The sequence below is a fragment of the Vollenhovia emeryi genome, unplaced genomic scaffold, assembly GCF_000949405.1.
Source record: "Vollenhovia emeryi isolate VEMERY1.0 unplaced genomic scaffold, V.emery_V1.0 DF939159.1, whole genome shotgun sequence".
Lineage (NCBI taxonomy): Eukaryota > Metazoa > Arthropoda > Insecta > Hymenoptera > Formicidae > Vollenhovia > Vollenhovia emeryi.
Window position 1 is genome coordinate 1,073,588 of NW_011967207.1, and position 16,264 is coordinate 1,089,851.

Genomic DNA, 16,264 nt, shown 5'->3' on the forward strand with positions numbered 1-16,264 from the left:
ACAGAACTGCCGGAACTGTGCGATTTTAGGTGTCAGTTTCTGTCTTATAAGATCCGAAAAATTTTTTGAACAGTTCCGGCAGTTCTGTTGAGAGTTCCCGGTAGCCCCCGCAGAGTTCTATCGAAAATCCTAATTGCAAAATTCCATTACATTAATACTTTTATAGTTATGCCTATTTCTGGGATACTGTTTCTTGATTCTTCAACTTCGTTTTTTTTTACTTTCTCATGCAGAACTGTTGTTAAAATGTATCAAGAACTCTAGAACTATGCGAAATCTATCCAGAACTCCATTTAAAAAATTAGTTTTTACGAAAAAGGGGGGCTGCGTGAAGTTAGCCCCCCCCCCCCATTTAAAAAAATTCATTTTAACGTCTTTAATGGGCGGAACTATTTCTTAAACCCATCAAGAACTCTGGAACTATTGTAAATCTATAGGGAACTCGTAAAAAAAGTTAAATTTTTAAATAATGGGGGGCTAATTTCATAGGGGTCCTAGACTTGTATTCTCGCTTATTGAAATATTAGTCCTTCTTTGTCCTTATGTTTTAAATCAAGTAGATTATATGCGATGAATTTCTGTTTTCATGTCATACAACAATAGAAATAAATCTGCGCAGTTTATAGCGTGCAATATTTATTAATATTCTTTCAAACAGCCGTCTTTATTGGACTTCGTGGTGGACTTCGTGTGGAAATGGAAGACAGCGCCTATAAATGTCCCAAGGAAGGATGCAACAAGAACTTTCGAAAAGAAAATCTGCTGCAGATGCATATCAAGCACTACCATCCCGAATACTCCAAGTTCCTGGGCTCCACTCCCAAAGTTGAAGATCTGGCTTACGCGAGAACGATCGGGGAATCCATAGAAGATATAATTCCCAAAAAGACGCCGACGTTCTTAGAGAAAATTAATAAATCCGCGAAGAAGAAATCTCTTCCTGAGAAACCATCGTCTACTTTATTACAAACGGCGCTTAGCGCTACGCAACAGACGTCTCAGTCGATATCTGGCCCGATCTTGCCGGAGGAAGAGGAGATAGAGCAGTCAGAAAAGTGTAATGATTTGCAGAAGGAGGATATGAAGATTGAAACGATGTCACCAATCTCTAATCACAGTATGGAGATAGACGACGATATCGAAAGGAAGAGAGAAACCGCCTGCGCGTTGTCCCCTGGCACATTGTTCGACATGAAGGTGAAAGAGGAAAAAGCGCAGGGTGGCATTAAAACGCTATTGCCCTTAAGACCGGTTGCGACATCGGAGGTGCAAAGAGTCGACAGGACGAAATCTGTGGACGAAATAGTTCACGGTGAGCGTGGGAAAAGCCAGAAAAGAAAGCAACCTAGCGAACCTAGCGTGGACTTGTTGCCGGCTAAAGCAAAGAAACGGCACGGTAAGCTTTCTTCTTTTTTTACGTATACAAGACGTGTGTTCTAAGATTAGTCCTATATTTCATTAATTTACGAAAGAAAAGATGAATTTACACGGCGTTCAATGTTCCTTTGGATAGGTATGTCAGATCTTGCCGATAGTTTCGGTGATCTGGATGACAGTGCTATGGACGTCGAAGGACCTACGGCACTTATGTATAGATATAGCCGTAGGAAATCCGATTCAAAGAGCGATGAAAACAGCCAGAATAGTAAGTGCGAGCGTTTTGCCGTACCTTACAGAGCGATACGAAAGCAATTGTTTTGTTTCAAATACGCTTTTTTTCTAATTTAATGCAGCTATACGTGGGATCTTTAAAGTAAAATACGTAATATAATATTTACTTGTATTATTTCTGTTGTTCCTTAGGTCAGCTAAATGATTCACGCATTGAAAAAGCTGATCCCTTAAAAGGGGATGCAATCAAAACAGATAGTAATAATGATGCAGAAGGTACATTATTTTTTTTTTAATCTTTTCACCAACTTGGTTTCATGATTTCACATACTGCCAGTCTTATTTTCGTTGCGTTATTTTATGTGCTCGCAAGAAACAAACACATATTTGGTACCTCACGCCACACGCGTCTCTTTACCGTAAATTGTTCATATAAGTTTTCTTATGTACATGTGATAATTTATCGCAGAGAGCGAAGGAGTGATGATGATGATTAACGGCGAACTGGTGAAGGTAGAACAACTTCGGAGAGAAGAAATAATAAATTGCACGTGTGGTTTTATGGAGGAGGACGGTTTGATGATACAGTGTGATCTTTGCCTCTGCTGGCAACACGGTCACTGTAATTTGATTGAGAAGGAAAAGGACGTTCCCGAGAAATATATTTGTTACATATGTCGAAATCCATATCGACTACGGCCGTCTAAGAAATATTATCACGACCAGGACTGGATTAAGGAAGGGAAATTGCTAAGGTAATTTATTTCTATTTAGATTGCGTGTGATTATAATTATTTGTATACGGTAATAATCTGTTTATGCTATTTGTTGATTATGCAGCTTGTCTAATCGAACTCGGAATCAGAATATGATAAATCAAAGGACTGCAATGCTGAAGCGTTCTTATGATTTGGTTGCTGCACTCTTACAAATGCAACAACTTCTTCATAGTCTGCGCGTAAAGATCAACGTGGCACAGTAAGTCGTACATATGTCTGCCTACTTGGGAAAATGTATGCTTGCGCTGTAGCAACTAATTTGCTTGAATTTACACAGAAAGAAAGATCACCCGAAATTATATCTCTGGGCCAAGAACTGGGAGAAGATGGACGTGCCAAAGATAGACATGGAGCCGGTACCAGTGATGGAAATAACTAAAGTGGCAAGTTTCACCGATACAAGCTCAGAGATTCCGCGACGTGTCGAGACGAAGATGGATGTCAAGCTGTCTATAAAAGATGATCAAGATGAAAAATCAATCGCTTCCGATTCGGAATTGATGAAAATTTTGGAAGAGGACAGCACGCATTCGGACGAATCTAGGATTACCAACAGGAAGGACGGCACGATGAATTCGAAGGACAGTCATATACTTTTAGACGCGCTAACGGGTGGTAATGCGGACATAAAAGAGAAAATCACTGCTACGCCAAACATTAAAGCGGAGAGCGCAGGTACAATGATTGCAGTAAAATGGAAACAAAATTATGCATTCAGTCTTTCAATTGTTAATTGACAGGATTGAACTCTTGTCGCGAATAAATTAATAGCTGTACAAATGTTACTTATTGTATAATATCTCTACGCAGATGTGTCACCTGAGAAAACTACTATTGGCAGTACCGCGTCGAAGAATCTCAATTCTGGACCGCTTATTGACGATGTTCAACAAGAAGCGAGCATAGCCAACGTCAAGCAAGAAGTCTCCGCACTTCCGCAGCCTTTTATACCGGAGCCCGAGGCGCCGATCGATCCAGCTGAATGCCGAATGCGATTATTGGAGCATATCGAGCATTTTCAATCTCACATTGATTCAAGATTGACATCCATAGAAGCGCAGATTTTTTGTACGTAGCCTAAAAAGACCGTCGCGGAAACACGTATTAAGATACATTCGACGTGCGTTCACTGCATGCGTTTTAATTTGCAGCTCTAGAGGCGATGGACCCGGATGAACTCGTGTCAAATCCGCTTAGTCAATCCTGTACTAAGCAGACAGTACAGATGCTCCTTCGTGACTTGAACACAGTCCGGAAGCTGGCAGCGTTATGTTGAAAACGTATGTTTTCAAACTGATAATTTACGATATACATATGTATATAGTGTAGATAGACGATATAGATAGGTGTAGACATGAGTGATATTTCTCTTCAATTTCCTCATCAATGCAGATAATTGTTCTATCGTACTAGAAGTGAGATTCAACTATTTAAGATGACTGTTAAATAAATCTACTTGACTTCGCGTTTAAAATTTATTGTAGAATTGTAATATTTTACCAAGTAAACTGATATTTTTAAACAGGTGTTCGTTCGTGTGTGTGTTTATGAACATCCTTACGACGAGTGGTAACATAGTCCAGACTTACAATTCTTTTTAATATTTGTTAACACGTACGTACGAAGAATTATATCATTAGTGTCTGAATTAGTATTTCGATATTGGTATTTTCCATAGTCGTATTTTGAAATAAGTTCTGAAATATAGATATAAATTGAGCCTTTTGAAGTACATTACACAGGTATCTGCTGTTAATTACTTTGTCTTACGATTATGTTAAATTTACCCCAAGATTATTTGATTAAATATTCATGCACTGTTAAATTATGAGAAAGAGACGGACGTCGACAATGCCTTTGCGACTTTAATCACGAGACACGGTAGTGTAAGCGCAGCTAGAACCGCGTCTATTTTTAAACCTTTTTTTATTAAAAATATTAGCAACGAATAAATTCTGTGACGAGTCAATTTTTTCCCTAAAGATTAAACAAAAAGTTATCTGAAGATTCCGAAATTGAATTTTTTTTAGTTATCGAAAAAAAGATCTGTACATTTGCTGTTCCAAATTTTGGAAGCACACTTTTAATTCGATCAAGCGGAACATTTCTAAGAAATGCGGTTAAAAAAATAAGTAATCAAAATGTACGATAAACTCTTGTTACAGCCAGTTTCTTTGAATATGATTTTTTCTTTAACTAAAAAATACGACTGCTCTGCCAATTCACTTTTAAACGACAGTGCGTATACGTCGCTAATCGAACGTTTTGGCTGTGATTTGAAATAAAGTGCAATTACACTTTATATCTTTAAACAAAAGTTCCTTTCGGGACGTTGAGTGAACAGAAGAACGTCTTCTAGCCTAGAAGAGAAATTTTTTATCCTCGGGGTCGCGTCATCCGATCGCATCAATAATTGGGCCTCCGCGTTGTATTAACCAACTAAAACTTGCTCGAAAAATCACAACGCGCCTTCAGGTCGGCACGTGTATGCACTTGAATTCTCTGTCGAGCGGTCGCGCGGGATCTTCCCTCATTGAGACGGCCGCAAAATCGACCATTGGTTAGTCGCGGCGGTTTTGGAGCCGACTCGGATTCAAGAGCCATTAAAAGACAAGAGGCAGGCGGATCTTTAAACACCGCGTCCATTATCGCGCCGTCGCAACTTACTCCTCGTACAGCTGTCAGCGCACCCTTTCGTGCCTTCTCTTTCCCACCGCGACGTCCAATTTCACATCCGTCTCGTTCTAAGTGCCGGTGCAGCTGACCGGGGGCAGATCCGACGTATTCCCGCGTTCCGTCCGGTCCGCTTCTACGTATTGGTTCTGCTCTGGACGGTTTGCCTCGTTCGATTCCGTTCAGTTCTGTTCAGTGATCAGTTCGCTCCGGAGCGCGGAGGCACGAGGGTTTTCGCGCGCCCAGACGAATCTCTCTCACGCTCTCTCGCGTGGCGCACGTCTTTCCACGAGCCGACGACGATGAAGTACATCCTGGTGACCGGCGGTGTGATCAGCGGCGTGGGCAAGGGTGTCATCGCCAGCTCGTTCGGCACCATCCTCAAACACTGCAACATCCGCGTGACGTCCATCAAGATCGACCCCTACATCAACATCGACGCCGGAACGTTCTCGCCCTACGAGCACGGTGAGTCGTGCGGCTGTGTGTGCGCGCGTGATGTCAGCGCGTCCCCCGCGAAAATCGGCGCAACTTCCTGGAAAATCGCGTCGGAAAGTCGGATTCTTCGCTCGCCCTCTTCCCGCCGTGGACAAAATCTGTCCCGTTCGAGCTGTCCGTTAACGAGGATTCGTTCGTTATTATATTTGCTTGGACACGACGCTGAAAGGTCGCGTGAGGTTAAATTCGAATTTGTTTCGCCGGTACCGAAAAACCCGATTCGCTCGTATCCGCTCGTCTCGTCGCCGACGACGAGGGAAACGGATTAATGCGGATTCATCTGCCGTCCGGGTGGAACCTGACGCACGCCTCGTGCGACAAAGTCCCGCGAAGATCGCCCGACCGGATGCCGCGGCGCGACGCGGCGATCCTCCTGTGGCGGTAAAATTTCCAGCCATGTGCCGCGTCGCCATTTTCTACGCTTTCGTCACGTCGTCGGGCGATTTAAGGTCCGTCCAGACGGACGGACGTCACGCACGGTCGCAGTAACCGGACCACGTGTGCGATAACGCGCGGAATGCGGGACGATTCTTGGTTTCAGGCGCGATTCGGTTTCTTCTTGAGGCGACTCCGACTAAGCTCCGATTACGTTTGATTGGCGATTAAGATAGTTGAACGGCGGAGTCGCCTGGAATGAAATTCTATAACTTCTGACTCGTCTAATCCGCCCCTTCTTCCATATGTCAAAGAATATGTCGAGGAAGATTGCGACTCGATTCGCGTTTACGAAATAATATTGCTTGATAAGTCGATCACCCCCGGACTCTTTCCGGGGTTGCGGCACGTGTTGTCCCCGGTGCTCGATCATTGCGGAATAGTATCCCATTATACAGCACTGAAACTTTCAGAAACATTGCAACATTGCAACAATGTTTTCTGAAATGTTTCTGAAAGCTTTGGTGCTGTATGGGATAGAATCCCAGAGAAGACTGAGCATCAATTACGTTGCATTTCTGTTACAATTTATCACTCAACAATGTAAATAACACATGTGTTAGATTACATTTACATCGTTGAGTGAGAAATCGTAATGTAAATGTAACGTAACTGACGCTGGGTGTTCACTGAGACGATATTTAGCTCTAGTAGCACAGTGCATTGGCTAAACATCAGCTAAACATTTGTCCAATGTTGGTTATATTAGAAATACATTGACCAATATTGTCCAACGTGAAGCCAATATTGGCCATGGAATAAATGTAAATATTGCACGATAATAATTGGATAATGTTAGGTTTATATTGAAAGTGCATTGGCATTAGCAATGTACTAAGAATATTGGCCTAATATTGATACAATATTAAAACAATATCGCTAAGTAGACATATTGGCTGAATATGAGAAGGCGTTCATCTTACAATATTGGACCAATATTGGGAATACTAGATTTACAATATTTCCCAATCTTACGCCAATATATTGTGCTACTGGGTAGCTGACGCCAATAGCGAATCTTGCTTTTTAAATTTATATAGTCTTGTCCGTGTCATCCGCAATAATAAACAGGAGGCGGAAATTGTATTTGTTTAAGATATTGCTACTTTTCACAAACACACACACACACACACACACACACACACACACACAAACTGTATATAATAAATAATAAGATATATGTAGTCTTAAAAATTGGGAATGTGGGAGGAGGTCTGATATTGTCAAAGTCGAAGCTCGAATTTAAGGAAATCTATCTTTAATGTGGTTAGCAGTACGGCAATGAAAGTTCGATTGTGTTCTCGCTCGGTACAATTCTGTATCTTACAATATAGTGAAAATGCTAAAAGTGAGCGACTTTGTATCTTTTCTAAAGGGACAAATCTATTCACTTTTAGCATTTTCCGAGGGGAAAACCGTTGACCAAAATCTTGTACACCAATACCCGCTAATGTCCAGTGGGCATTACTTTATCTTATCTTATTTATCTTGCTTTATCTTATTTTATCTTTATAATGCCCAAAAAATGCCTAGTAATGCCGCAAATCTGTACACCACAATGCCCTCAGTGGTTTCCCCCCTCGGCATTTTCGCTATAGTGTAACATACAGAATTGACCCCCAGATCGGCAAAATAGAATCATCCTGCAGGTATTTCTTGTGTTTATTTCGACAAGATCATCCTACTTCAAATCCGGGAATCACAATATAATAGTTATATATGTGTAAATATATATGCGAAGGATTCGTTATCTTTTACAATTTATGTAAAGAATTTTTGTTAAAAGGGAAGCATAAGGTTTGCGCTGAGAATCATGTTTCATTTGCGATTATAGTGTCGTTAATTAAATATTTCCCCGCAAAATTAGAAATCGTTAAATTAACTGGCAATTGGAACAAAATTATCACTGAATTAATTGCGGGAGAAAAATGCAAAAAATAAATATAAGAGAGAAAGGCCCAAAATAAACAATTTACGTTTTAAAGTTTATGCGAAGAATTTTTGTCGCACTCAAAGTGTAAGGTTTACATTGGAAATCGTCCTTCACGTACGATAATAATATTGTCATAATTTAAATATTTCCTGTAAGATCAGTTAAGTTGGTTGTTAAGCTGATCACAATTAGGATAGGATTACTACTAAAATATTTGTTCTAACAACGTCACCAACACAACTGGATAACACATTGAGCAGATCTTTTTAGCGCATGTCCTAATTGTTAAATTATTACGAACGCTTGCGAATGCTGGTACAGTTATGCTCGCCACATGTCAATAATGGTTTCTAATTTCCTACGAAATATAATACCTACTGCCTGGGTCCCATTGTTCGGCCAGTTATTCGATTGTACAGGTATTCCTGGAAGGTAAACGTTCTTAAGTTACTGGTTTCCTGTAGACACATTCGCCTTTGTCTCTGCACCTCCGTTGCCCTTGTCTCTGCAAATGCGTCTTCTAACGGAAAATTTCCTTTCTGTAAAACAGGCGAGGTTTACGTGCTCGACGATGGCGGGGAGGTGGATTTGGACTTGGGCAATTACGAACGTTTCCTGGACATCACGCTTCACAAGGACAATAACATAACGACTGGGAAAATTTATCAGCATGTTATCACAAAGGAGAGACGAGGGGATTACTTAGGCAAAACAGTACAAGGTTACAAGTCTATTTATAATATTACAGGCGTCTAATGAGCACGGTGAGTTATGTAAGTTAATAAAAGGCAATATCTCGTTTCTCTAGTGGTGCCCCATATCACCGATGCGATTCAGGAATGGGTGGAGAAAGTCGCGAATCAATCTGTGACAGAGGATGGAGCTAAACCAGAGGTATTCACTACGTGAATTATTATGTTATGTGCGATAATAATATCTTTAATAATATTTGCATAAACTCATAACAATATAATTCTCCTAATTGTATGTTAATAATTTTTCCAGGTCTGCATAGTGGAACTAGGAGGCACCATAGGGGATATAGAGGGAATGCCGTTCGTAGAAGCGTTCCGGCAATTTCAGTTTAGAGTGAAGAAGGAAAACTTCTGCGTGGCCCATGTGTCTCTGGTACCCCAGGTACATATTGATACATACTTCATGATCTTTGCATAAATTATTGTGAATGATCTTTATACTTTTCTTTAAACAATTCAGTGCCTCAGAGATAAATAATATGACATAACATTATTTATCTTTGAGGCACTGAATTCTAGAAACGGAAATATCTTACAGCCAAAATCGACGGGTGAACCTAAGACCAAGCCGACACAGTCTAGCGTCAGGGAGCTGCGTGGGTTAGGCTTGTCACCCGATTTCATAGTCTGTAGGTCAGAAAAGCCTATTGGCAATTCCGTCAAAGAGAAAATTTCCAATTTCTGCCATGTGGCCCCGGAGCAGGTACACTAATTAAAAACTTTTACCTTAATATTACAATATCGCTGCGATATACATACTGTTATGAAGACGTAATATTAACGTATCTCTATATTTTATGACTCGGTCAGGTGATAACTATTCACGATTTAACGTCCATTTATCGAGTGCCGCTTCTTATGGAGTATCAAGGTGTCATAGAATTCCTTAACGATCGATTGCAATTAAACATTGGGGTGCCGCGGCCTCGTTACTTCATGCGAAAATGGCGTGACCTAGCCGAACGCGTGGACCACTTGCGGAAAGACGTTAACATCGCCCTTGTGGGTAAATACACAAAACTCGAGGACTCCTATGCATCCGTTACGAAAGCGTTGCAACACGCTGCCATTGAGGCCGGATATAAATTGAACTTGACGGTAGAGTGTCGCAATTATTAAAAGTATATTGTACACATGCCATGCACGCGTGACTATATATATTGTTGAATTGTTATAGTTTATAGAAGCTGCTAATTTAGAACAAACTACATTAGCGGAGGATCCAGTAATATATCACGAAGCTTGGCAGCAGCTTTGCAAAAGCAAGTAAATATGATTCAATATAATATTATTATAATACACAATATTATTATTGTATTCTCTGCTTGCCGACGTGCTTATAATTCTTGACCACGCGAGATAACATTGTATCTTCGATAGAAAATGTAAAATGTATTTATTGCATCTAGCGGCGTTATTGTACCGGGTGGCTTTGGAAAGAGGGGCATAGAAGGAAAGATGAAGGCCTGCGAGTGGTGCAGAATAAACGATAAGCCGTTCCTCGGGATTTGTCTGGGCTTGCAAGCGGCGGTCATTGAATTCGCGCGAAATGTCTTGCATCTGGAAACGGCGAACAGCACAGAAATTGACCCGAATACTAGTAGCCCTGTAGTAATAGATATGCCCGAGCATACTCAAGGTATGATGGGTGGAACAATGAGATTGGGCAAAAGACAAACGCGATTTTACAATAATAACTCTGTTTTAAGTAAGTAGTGGGATTCGTTGAGAAAGAGTTAAGTTTTGTTTTCCCCATTGATATATTTTAATTTATAACTGTTTATTCTTCAGAGAAACTGTACGATAATAAAGATGTCATAGAGGAAAGACATAGGCATAGGTATGAGATAAATCCTGACTACATCAGTGATTTAGAAGCAGCTGGCTTAAAATTCGTAGGTGAGTTAGATCGCATCTTCTAATAAAGTTACGGTTTTTCGTTAAATATGACGCGCGATCTTGGTTTAATTAAAATGATATGAAACATGCAATCCAACATTCTTGTAGGCCGCGACGACGACGAAAATATACGTATGGAAATTGCCGAATTGGAAGACCATAGTTATTATGTAGCTACTCAATTTCATCCTGAATATCTGTCGAGGCCGTTAAAACCGTCACCGCCATTTCTCGGTTTAATTTTAGCCAGTGTTAATAAACTGAAGCAGTACTTAGCGCGAGGATGTAAATTTTCTCCACGTCAACTGAGCGACAACGAGTCAGGTAACGAGTCAAACAATGAAAGAGAGATTGTTCATCAAGCAACTCGTTTCTGTTCACTGGACAAGAGCCTCAAACAAGCATCTTTTCGGAATATTTAGTCTTACTCCACCACGCTCCAATGCGGATTGGTAGAGGTGGCGATCGAATAAAATCATCCATTTAATAGCAAACTTTCTGACTCACAATCGCTATAAAAATACATGTATACATATGTATACAAATTAATAAAAACTAAATACAATAAATAAGTATTTATATATTTATTACATATTTATCAATAACTATGTAAGATAAATAAATATACTATATTTTTATAAGTATATTACGTATAGCAACAACAGATATTTACTTTCAATTTATAATTAAAATTCCTACGATTGACATGTTTGTACGAATTGTTACAGATGACGATTATTACATGGAGGAAATGACGAAGCTGCACTTATCTAGTGGTGCGAGTAGAAGCGGTAGTAGTACATCGGGTCTTAATGATTAGACTGCAGCTTTACTTAGTTTCATTTCATTCCATAATTTTATTATTTTTTTCCCACAGTCTGAGCTACTACACTTTTATCTCATCTATTTTTGTTACTTAATTCATAATTAAAAAATCAATATACACACACGAACGTATGCGATCAATTTTACAGAAAAAAAGAAATATTTGTCTCTAAAATACGTCTTGTGAAATTCATCAAAAGTTTTATATTTTGTAATAAATTAAGTTACGTTTTAATAAAAAAAATTTTGTATATACTGCAAATATATACTCAAAATGATATTGATATTCCCTTCTAAAATTTCCTGTCGAAATAGGTAAAGCACAGAGTTGGGAAGCAACTCGTTACACGAAGTTACAGTTACAATTATTTCTTTTTGGCAACTCTAACTTAACTTCGTTACTTCCTCTCCATCTGTAACTGTAACTTAACTCAGTTAGACTTGTTCGATATCTAGTAACTAATTTAATAGTTACATTAATAATTACTTTATATATTTTTTAAACCTCCACAAATCGCATAGGCCTTGCCTTTGCATATAAGTGCCTCCCTAGAAGCATAATTCATTCGCTATACATTGGCTTAACATTAGAAAAACATTGGTTATGCTGGAAGTGCATTGGCCAATATTTTCTCAATATAACACCAATATTGGTCATAAAACAAATGCAAATATACTATTGATATTGTACCTAGATGATTATTTAATATTGGATTGATTGGCCAAGATTGCCCAGTAAAATTGTAATATTGAATATAGAATAAATGCTAATGTAACGCCAATGTTACGTATCAATAATTGCACGGTACTGTGTTTACATTGAAAGTGCACTGCAAAAATATGAGGCCCTCCACCATCCCCGACAATTTCGATCGACGGCCCTCTTTTCCTTACAATGTTTAAATTTTAAGTGAATTTAAAGTAAAAACTTAACAAACGCATAACAACTTCTATCTCATCATATGCAACCGATTACAAATATAATAATATTTAATAGTAATGCATTGCAGTTATAATTTATCTACATTTTTAATTATGCAGTAATGTCCCCCTGTCCCTGCCTACCCGAATCCCTACCTATCCGTATTTCGCTGTACAGTCTTGTCCATTTTCCTACCTACCCGCGTTTCGTTAATCTCTTTTTGTTAATAAATCTGCAAGTCTTTCGTTAAAACTGCGACGCGATTTATGAGAGGTCCGATTTGGGATTATATGCGCGCGATTTAATAGGGATTTAAGTCTTTTTAATCTCGCACATATGCGAGAATATGTAAAGAAGAGAAGAATATAACCCACCCGAATTTTGACAAATAAGAAGAAATCAACTTATTTCGTACATCACCTGCTTACTTAGGTACCCCATCAAAGTGGCCAATATTGACCACTTACCCCCCCATCGTATTCAGTTTTCCCTCGTCGGGCCAGATTGGACGTACCTTTCGATGCTCCCGGCCATAACAGTCTGGTCATTTTGACCAGAGATCAGGAAGGAAGAAAACTCCTTCCATAGTCGGTTTGTTATCGTCACCGACAAATATTACGTACGATTTAAATTATATGCGAGCGTCGATCGTATCGAAAAATACACGACGAGAAGTTAATTAAGAAAGAATTTTAATTCGAAAAATTTATTGCATAAAACTTATTTAATATATTTCTACTCCCGCTATTTACTCGAGAGTATTGACTGTCTCTTTGCGACTCAATCTTTGAATTCAAAATTCACGTATATACATATATCACAGAAAACATTTCAAATCGCGTTATATTAATTTTAATTATATTCCACGGTAAATTAAAATTGATAATATGGATGGAATTAAACAATTAATAACTTGTTGAAAATTTTCTGAAAAAGCGATCGCGAAAACCGACCGCGAAAATACGAAGATGCGTGTGACTAGGCATGTATTCATGCGAGACGCATCTTGAAAATGTATCGCGGGATACACATACAGAATAAATGACGTGAGACTCATAGAAACTTTCCGTACGATAGATAGACCGACAATTGAATATTCTAATTAATCAATAATCTCAAAGAATGTATAAAAGTAACACAAAGTTTCACCGTTCTCGACAAAATGTTAGAATCTCACGTCATATTGTTTCACTTTATATATAAATTTGTTAATGAAAAATGGATAGGTTATAAGAGATTAACGAATACATTAATAATATTCGTCATAGTTTGCGTAAAATATGTGATGTGTTGTAACGGGGCACCCAACCCTCCGCAGTAAAAAGCGCGATCGCTCCCTTTTGATAGGTGAAAAATATTAAAATAAACATAAAATTATATTGTAATCTATCCATTTTTAAGGCAACGGATCTACGAGATATACTAATCTATGATCTACGATCTACGAGATGTAGATTCGTTGCCTTAATAAAAAAGTTACTTCGACTTAATTACCACCCGATGCGCAGCAGCGGAGTTAGGCCACGCTGATTCTGTAACAGAAAAATATAGAATTAATTACATCAGTGTTCATAACAATTAATATTGTAAAATATAGAATTAACTCTTATGTGCAATAAACATTTTATTTGGTCTGACATTTAAATGATTAATTCGCAAAAGATTTTCCGCAAGAGATCTTCATAAACTTTTGTAAAATTTTCAATTATTTCTGATTCTCTAATTATTATTTCGAAATTGTCAAATTATAAAATAAAACGACTCAAAAGTAAACTGTAAAGGAGATTAATTTTACACTAAATAACAAATATTTACCATAAAGTTGCTCCGCTGGTGCCCGATGCCTTTCCCAAGCCTCCTCTTCCACTCATTGTCAGATTATCCGGTACACTCGCGAAACACACAAAGATCGTTCGCGCGATTCTACACTCCCGTTTTAAAGCCCACGTGAGAGAATGTATTTCGTTCCGTCAAGTTCGCCTCCACTTCGAGTCGACGAGTATTATACCCGAAAAACTGCCAAATCTCGGAAGTGTCCCAGTGAGAAATGATTTGTCGATCGACGTCGAAACGACGTCGAATCGACATCGACACCGTCGAATTGGCGTCGATTCGACATCATTTCGACGTCGATCGACGAATCATTTCTCACTGGGACACTTCCGAGATTTGGCAGTTTTTCGGGTACAATACTCGTCGACTCGAAGTGGAGGCGAATCATTTCTCACTGGGGTGGCGACAGGAACGGATATTTAACGAATACTTGTTCCTCAAATGGGCTTTGAAAAGTCTTTAGCTCGATTATTTAAACGGCACTCCCGAACGCGACGAAAACGGAAACTTTATATGTTATACGCGCACTTTTGTATGCATAACGATGTGACTACGGATCGCGACAATCACTTAAACGCGATTGATAAACGTTAACATCTCTCGTATGAGACGATCGAGATTCTCGTAGCAAATGATCGCGTCACGACGAGCAACGCGACGACACGCGACACGTCCGTCTCGCTCGATTTCGCTCGACTGAATGGACTGAACTGCCGAATAATAGACTGTTTTCGACCGAGGTGTTTTTATGGCGCTACGTCATTTCGTGGAACCGGCGCTCGGCTTTCGGCCGAGTTGTTTACGGCGCTCGGCAAAACAAGGTCACGCCGTTACGCAGGATCATTCACGCGGCGATAATTGAACGAGTCCGTTATGCCAGCGAAAAACAACTGTATCTCTATGTAACTAGATACTTTTATAAAGTAACTTTCCCAACCCTGGTGACGCATTTGAAAGCAACTTCTCCCTTCGATCAAGAGCAACTGGAATAGATTAGATACCTGTTAGAAAATATGTTAAACGTAAAATGTTTTCGATCTTTCCTCTGAACTTATTTTACATGCAAGAAATGTGCTTGCCGGTTTCCCGGGAAAAACAGAGAAGAGAAAAAGTTCAGGCAGAGAGAAACTGAGAGAGAGCGGCCACGCTGCGGCGTTTTAAGGCCTTCACACATAAAATTCCGTAAGGACGTAAAACGTAAAGGCCTTCACACACAAAATTCCGTAAGGACGTAAATAAAACGTAAGCGTAAGAAAATCAACAGATTGGATTTGCTACTGCTTGCGTTATTGCCTTACGTTCTCGACTGTGATTGGTCGATTTTCTTAAGCGTCGTCTACAATGAACGCAAAACGCAAGACGCTAGGCCGCAAGCAAGAAATCGACCAATCACAGTCAAGTATGAGAAGAACGATCGACTGTGATTGGTTGATTTCTTGCTTGCGGCCTAGCGTCTTGCGTTCATTGTAGACGACGCTTTACGCTTACGTTTTACGTCCTTACGAAATTTTGTGTGTGAAGGCCTTGAAGGCCTTTAAGCCTATCACACAATGCCAGGCAACAGGCAACAGGAACAGGGAATAGAATTTCTGACGCGTTGGATTGGTTGGAAGAAAATTTCCGACGAATCCAACGCGTCAAAAATTCTATTCTCTATTCCTATTGCCTGTTGACTGGCATTGTGTAATAGGCTTTACTCGATGCCGTTTCGGGAGACTGTGGATGTGTTCGAAAATGGATTTAGTTACTGCCAGTGAAAACAGTATAGTTGGTAGCAATGAAAATTACTGGTGCTGCGTTTTTCGCACGCCAGTAAAGTCAGTAACCCCTGGTCCACAATCTTGCTTTAAGTAAGTTGTAAGCCTTAAGCCGTAAGAAATTAACCAATCGCAGGCATTTATTCCCCTCACTCTCACCTGTGATTGGTTAATTTCTTACGGCTTAAGGCTTACAACTTACTTAAAGCAAGATTGTGGACCAGGGGTAAGGCTGGGTCTACATTGGATGTCGTAAGTCGTGTCGGAAGAAATTGACCAATCACAGTTCATTATTCGACTTACGACATCCAATGTAGACCCAGCCTTACTGACTTTACTGGCGT

General features: G+C 39.5%; 2 protein-coding genes across 9 annotated transcripts in view; both read left to right on the top strand.

Moving 5' to 3' along the window:
- LOC105564852 (PHD finger protein 20) overlaps window positions 1-3,918 on the top strand; it is an 11,569-nt gene extending 7,651 nt beyond the window's left edge. For 6 of the 7 annotated variants that reach the window (XM_012017574.1, XM_012017575.1, XM_012017576.1 and 3 more), the window contains 8 exons: window positions 659-1,396; window positions 1,514-1,645; window positions 1,804-1,887; window positions 2,081-2,366; window positions 2,452-2,589; window positions 2,668-3,065; window positions 3,201-3,458; window positions 3,542-3,918. In XM_012017574.1, coding sequence (XP_011872964.1) covers window positions 659-1,396; window positions 1,514-1,645; window positions 1,804-1,887; window positions 2,081-2,366; window positions 2,452-2,589; window positions 2,668-3,065; window positions 3,201-3,458; window positions 3,542-3,666 — 2,159 coding nt within the window. In that variant the 3' untranslated portion in view covers window positions 3,667-3,918. The remainder of the gene's footprint in view (window positions 1-658; window positions 1,397-1,513; window positions 1,646-1,803; window positions 1,888-2,080; window positions 2,367-2,451; window positions 2,590-2,667; window positions 3,066-3,200; window positions 3,459-3,541) is intronic. The other variant, XM_012017578.1, reaches the window with a different exon arrangement.
- A 1,265-nt stretch (window positions 3,919-5,183) lies between these two features.
- On the top strand, window positions 5,184-11,803 carry LOC105564853 (CTP synthase). Of its 2 annotated transcripts, none has more exons than XM_012017581.1 (11): window positions 5,184-5,531; window positions 8,480-8,650; window positions 8,738-8,823; window positions 8,935-9,066; window positions 9,190-9,387; window positions 9,495-9,782; window positions 9,862-9,950; window positions 10,094-10,392; window positions 10,476-10,583; window positions 10,692-10,907; window positions 11,312-11,803. In XM_012017581.1, the coding sequence occupies exons 1-11, from the start codon at window positions 5,366-5,368 to the stop codon at window positions 11,401-11,403; spliced, it is 1,845 nt and encodes a 614-aa protein (XP_011872971.1). In that variant the 5' UTR covers window positions 5,184-5,365; the 3' UTR covers window positions 11,404-11,803. The 2 variants fall into 2 exon arrangements, with proteins under 2 accessions (XP_011872971.1, XP_011872972.1); XM_012017582.1 differs by having other exon boundaries at window positions 5,186-5,531; window positions 9,223-9,387; window positions 11,312-11,802.
- The last annotated feature ends 4,461 nt before the right edge of the window (window positions 11,804-16,264 follow it).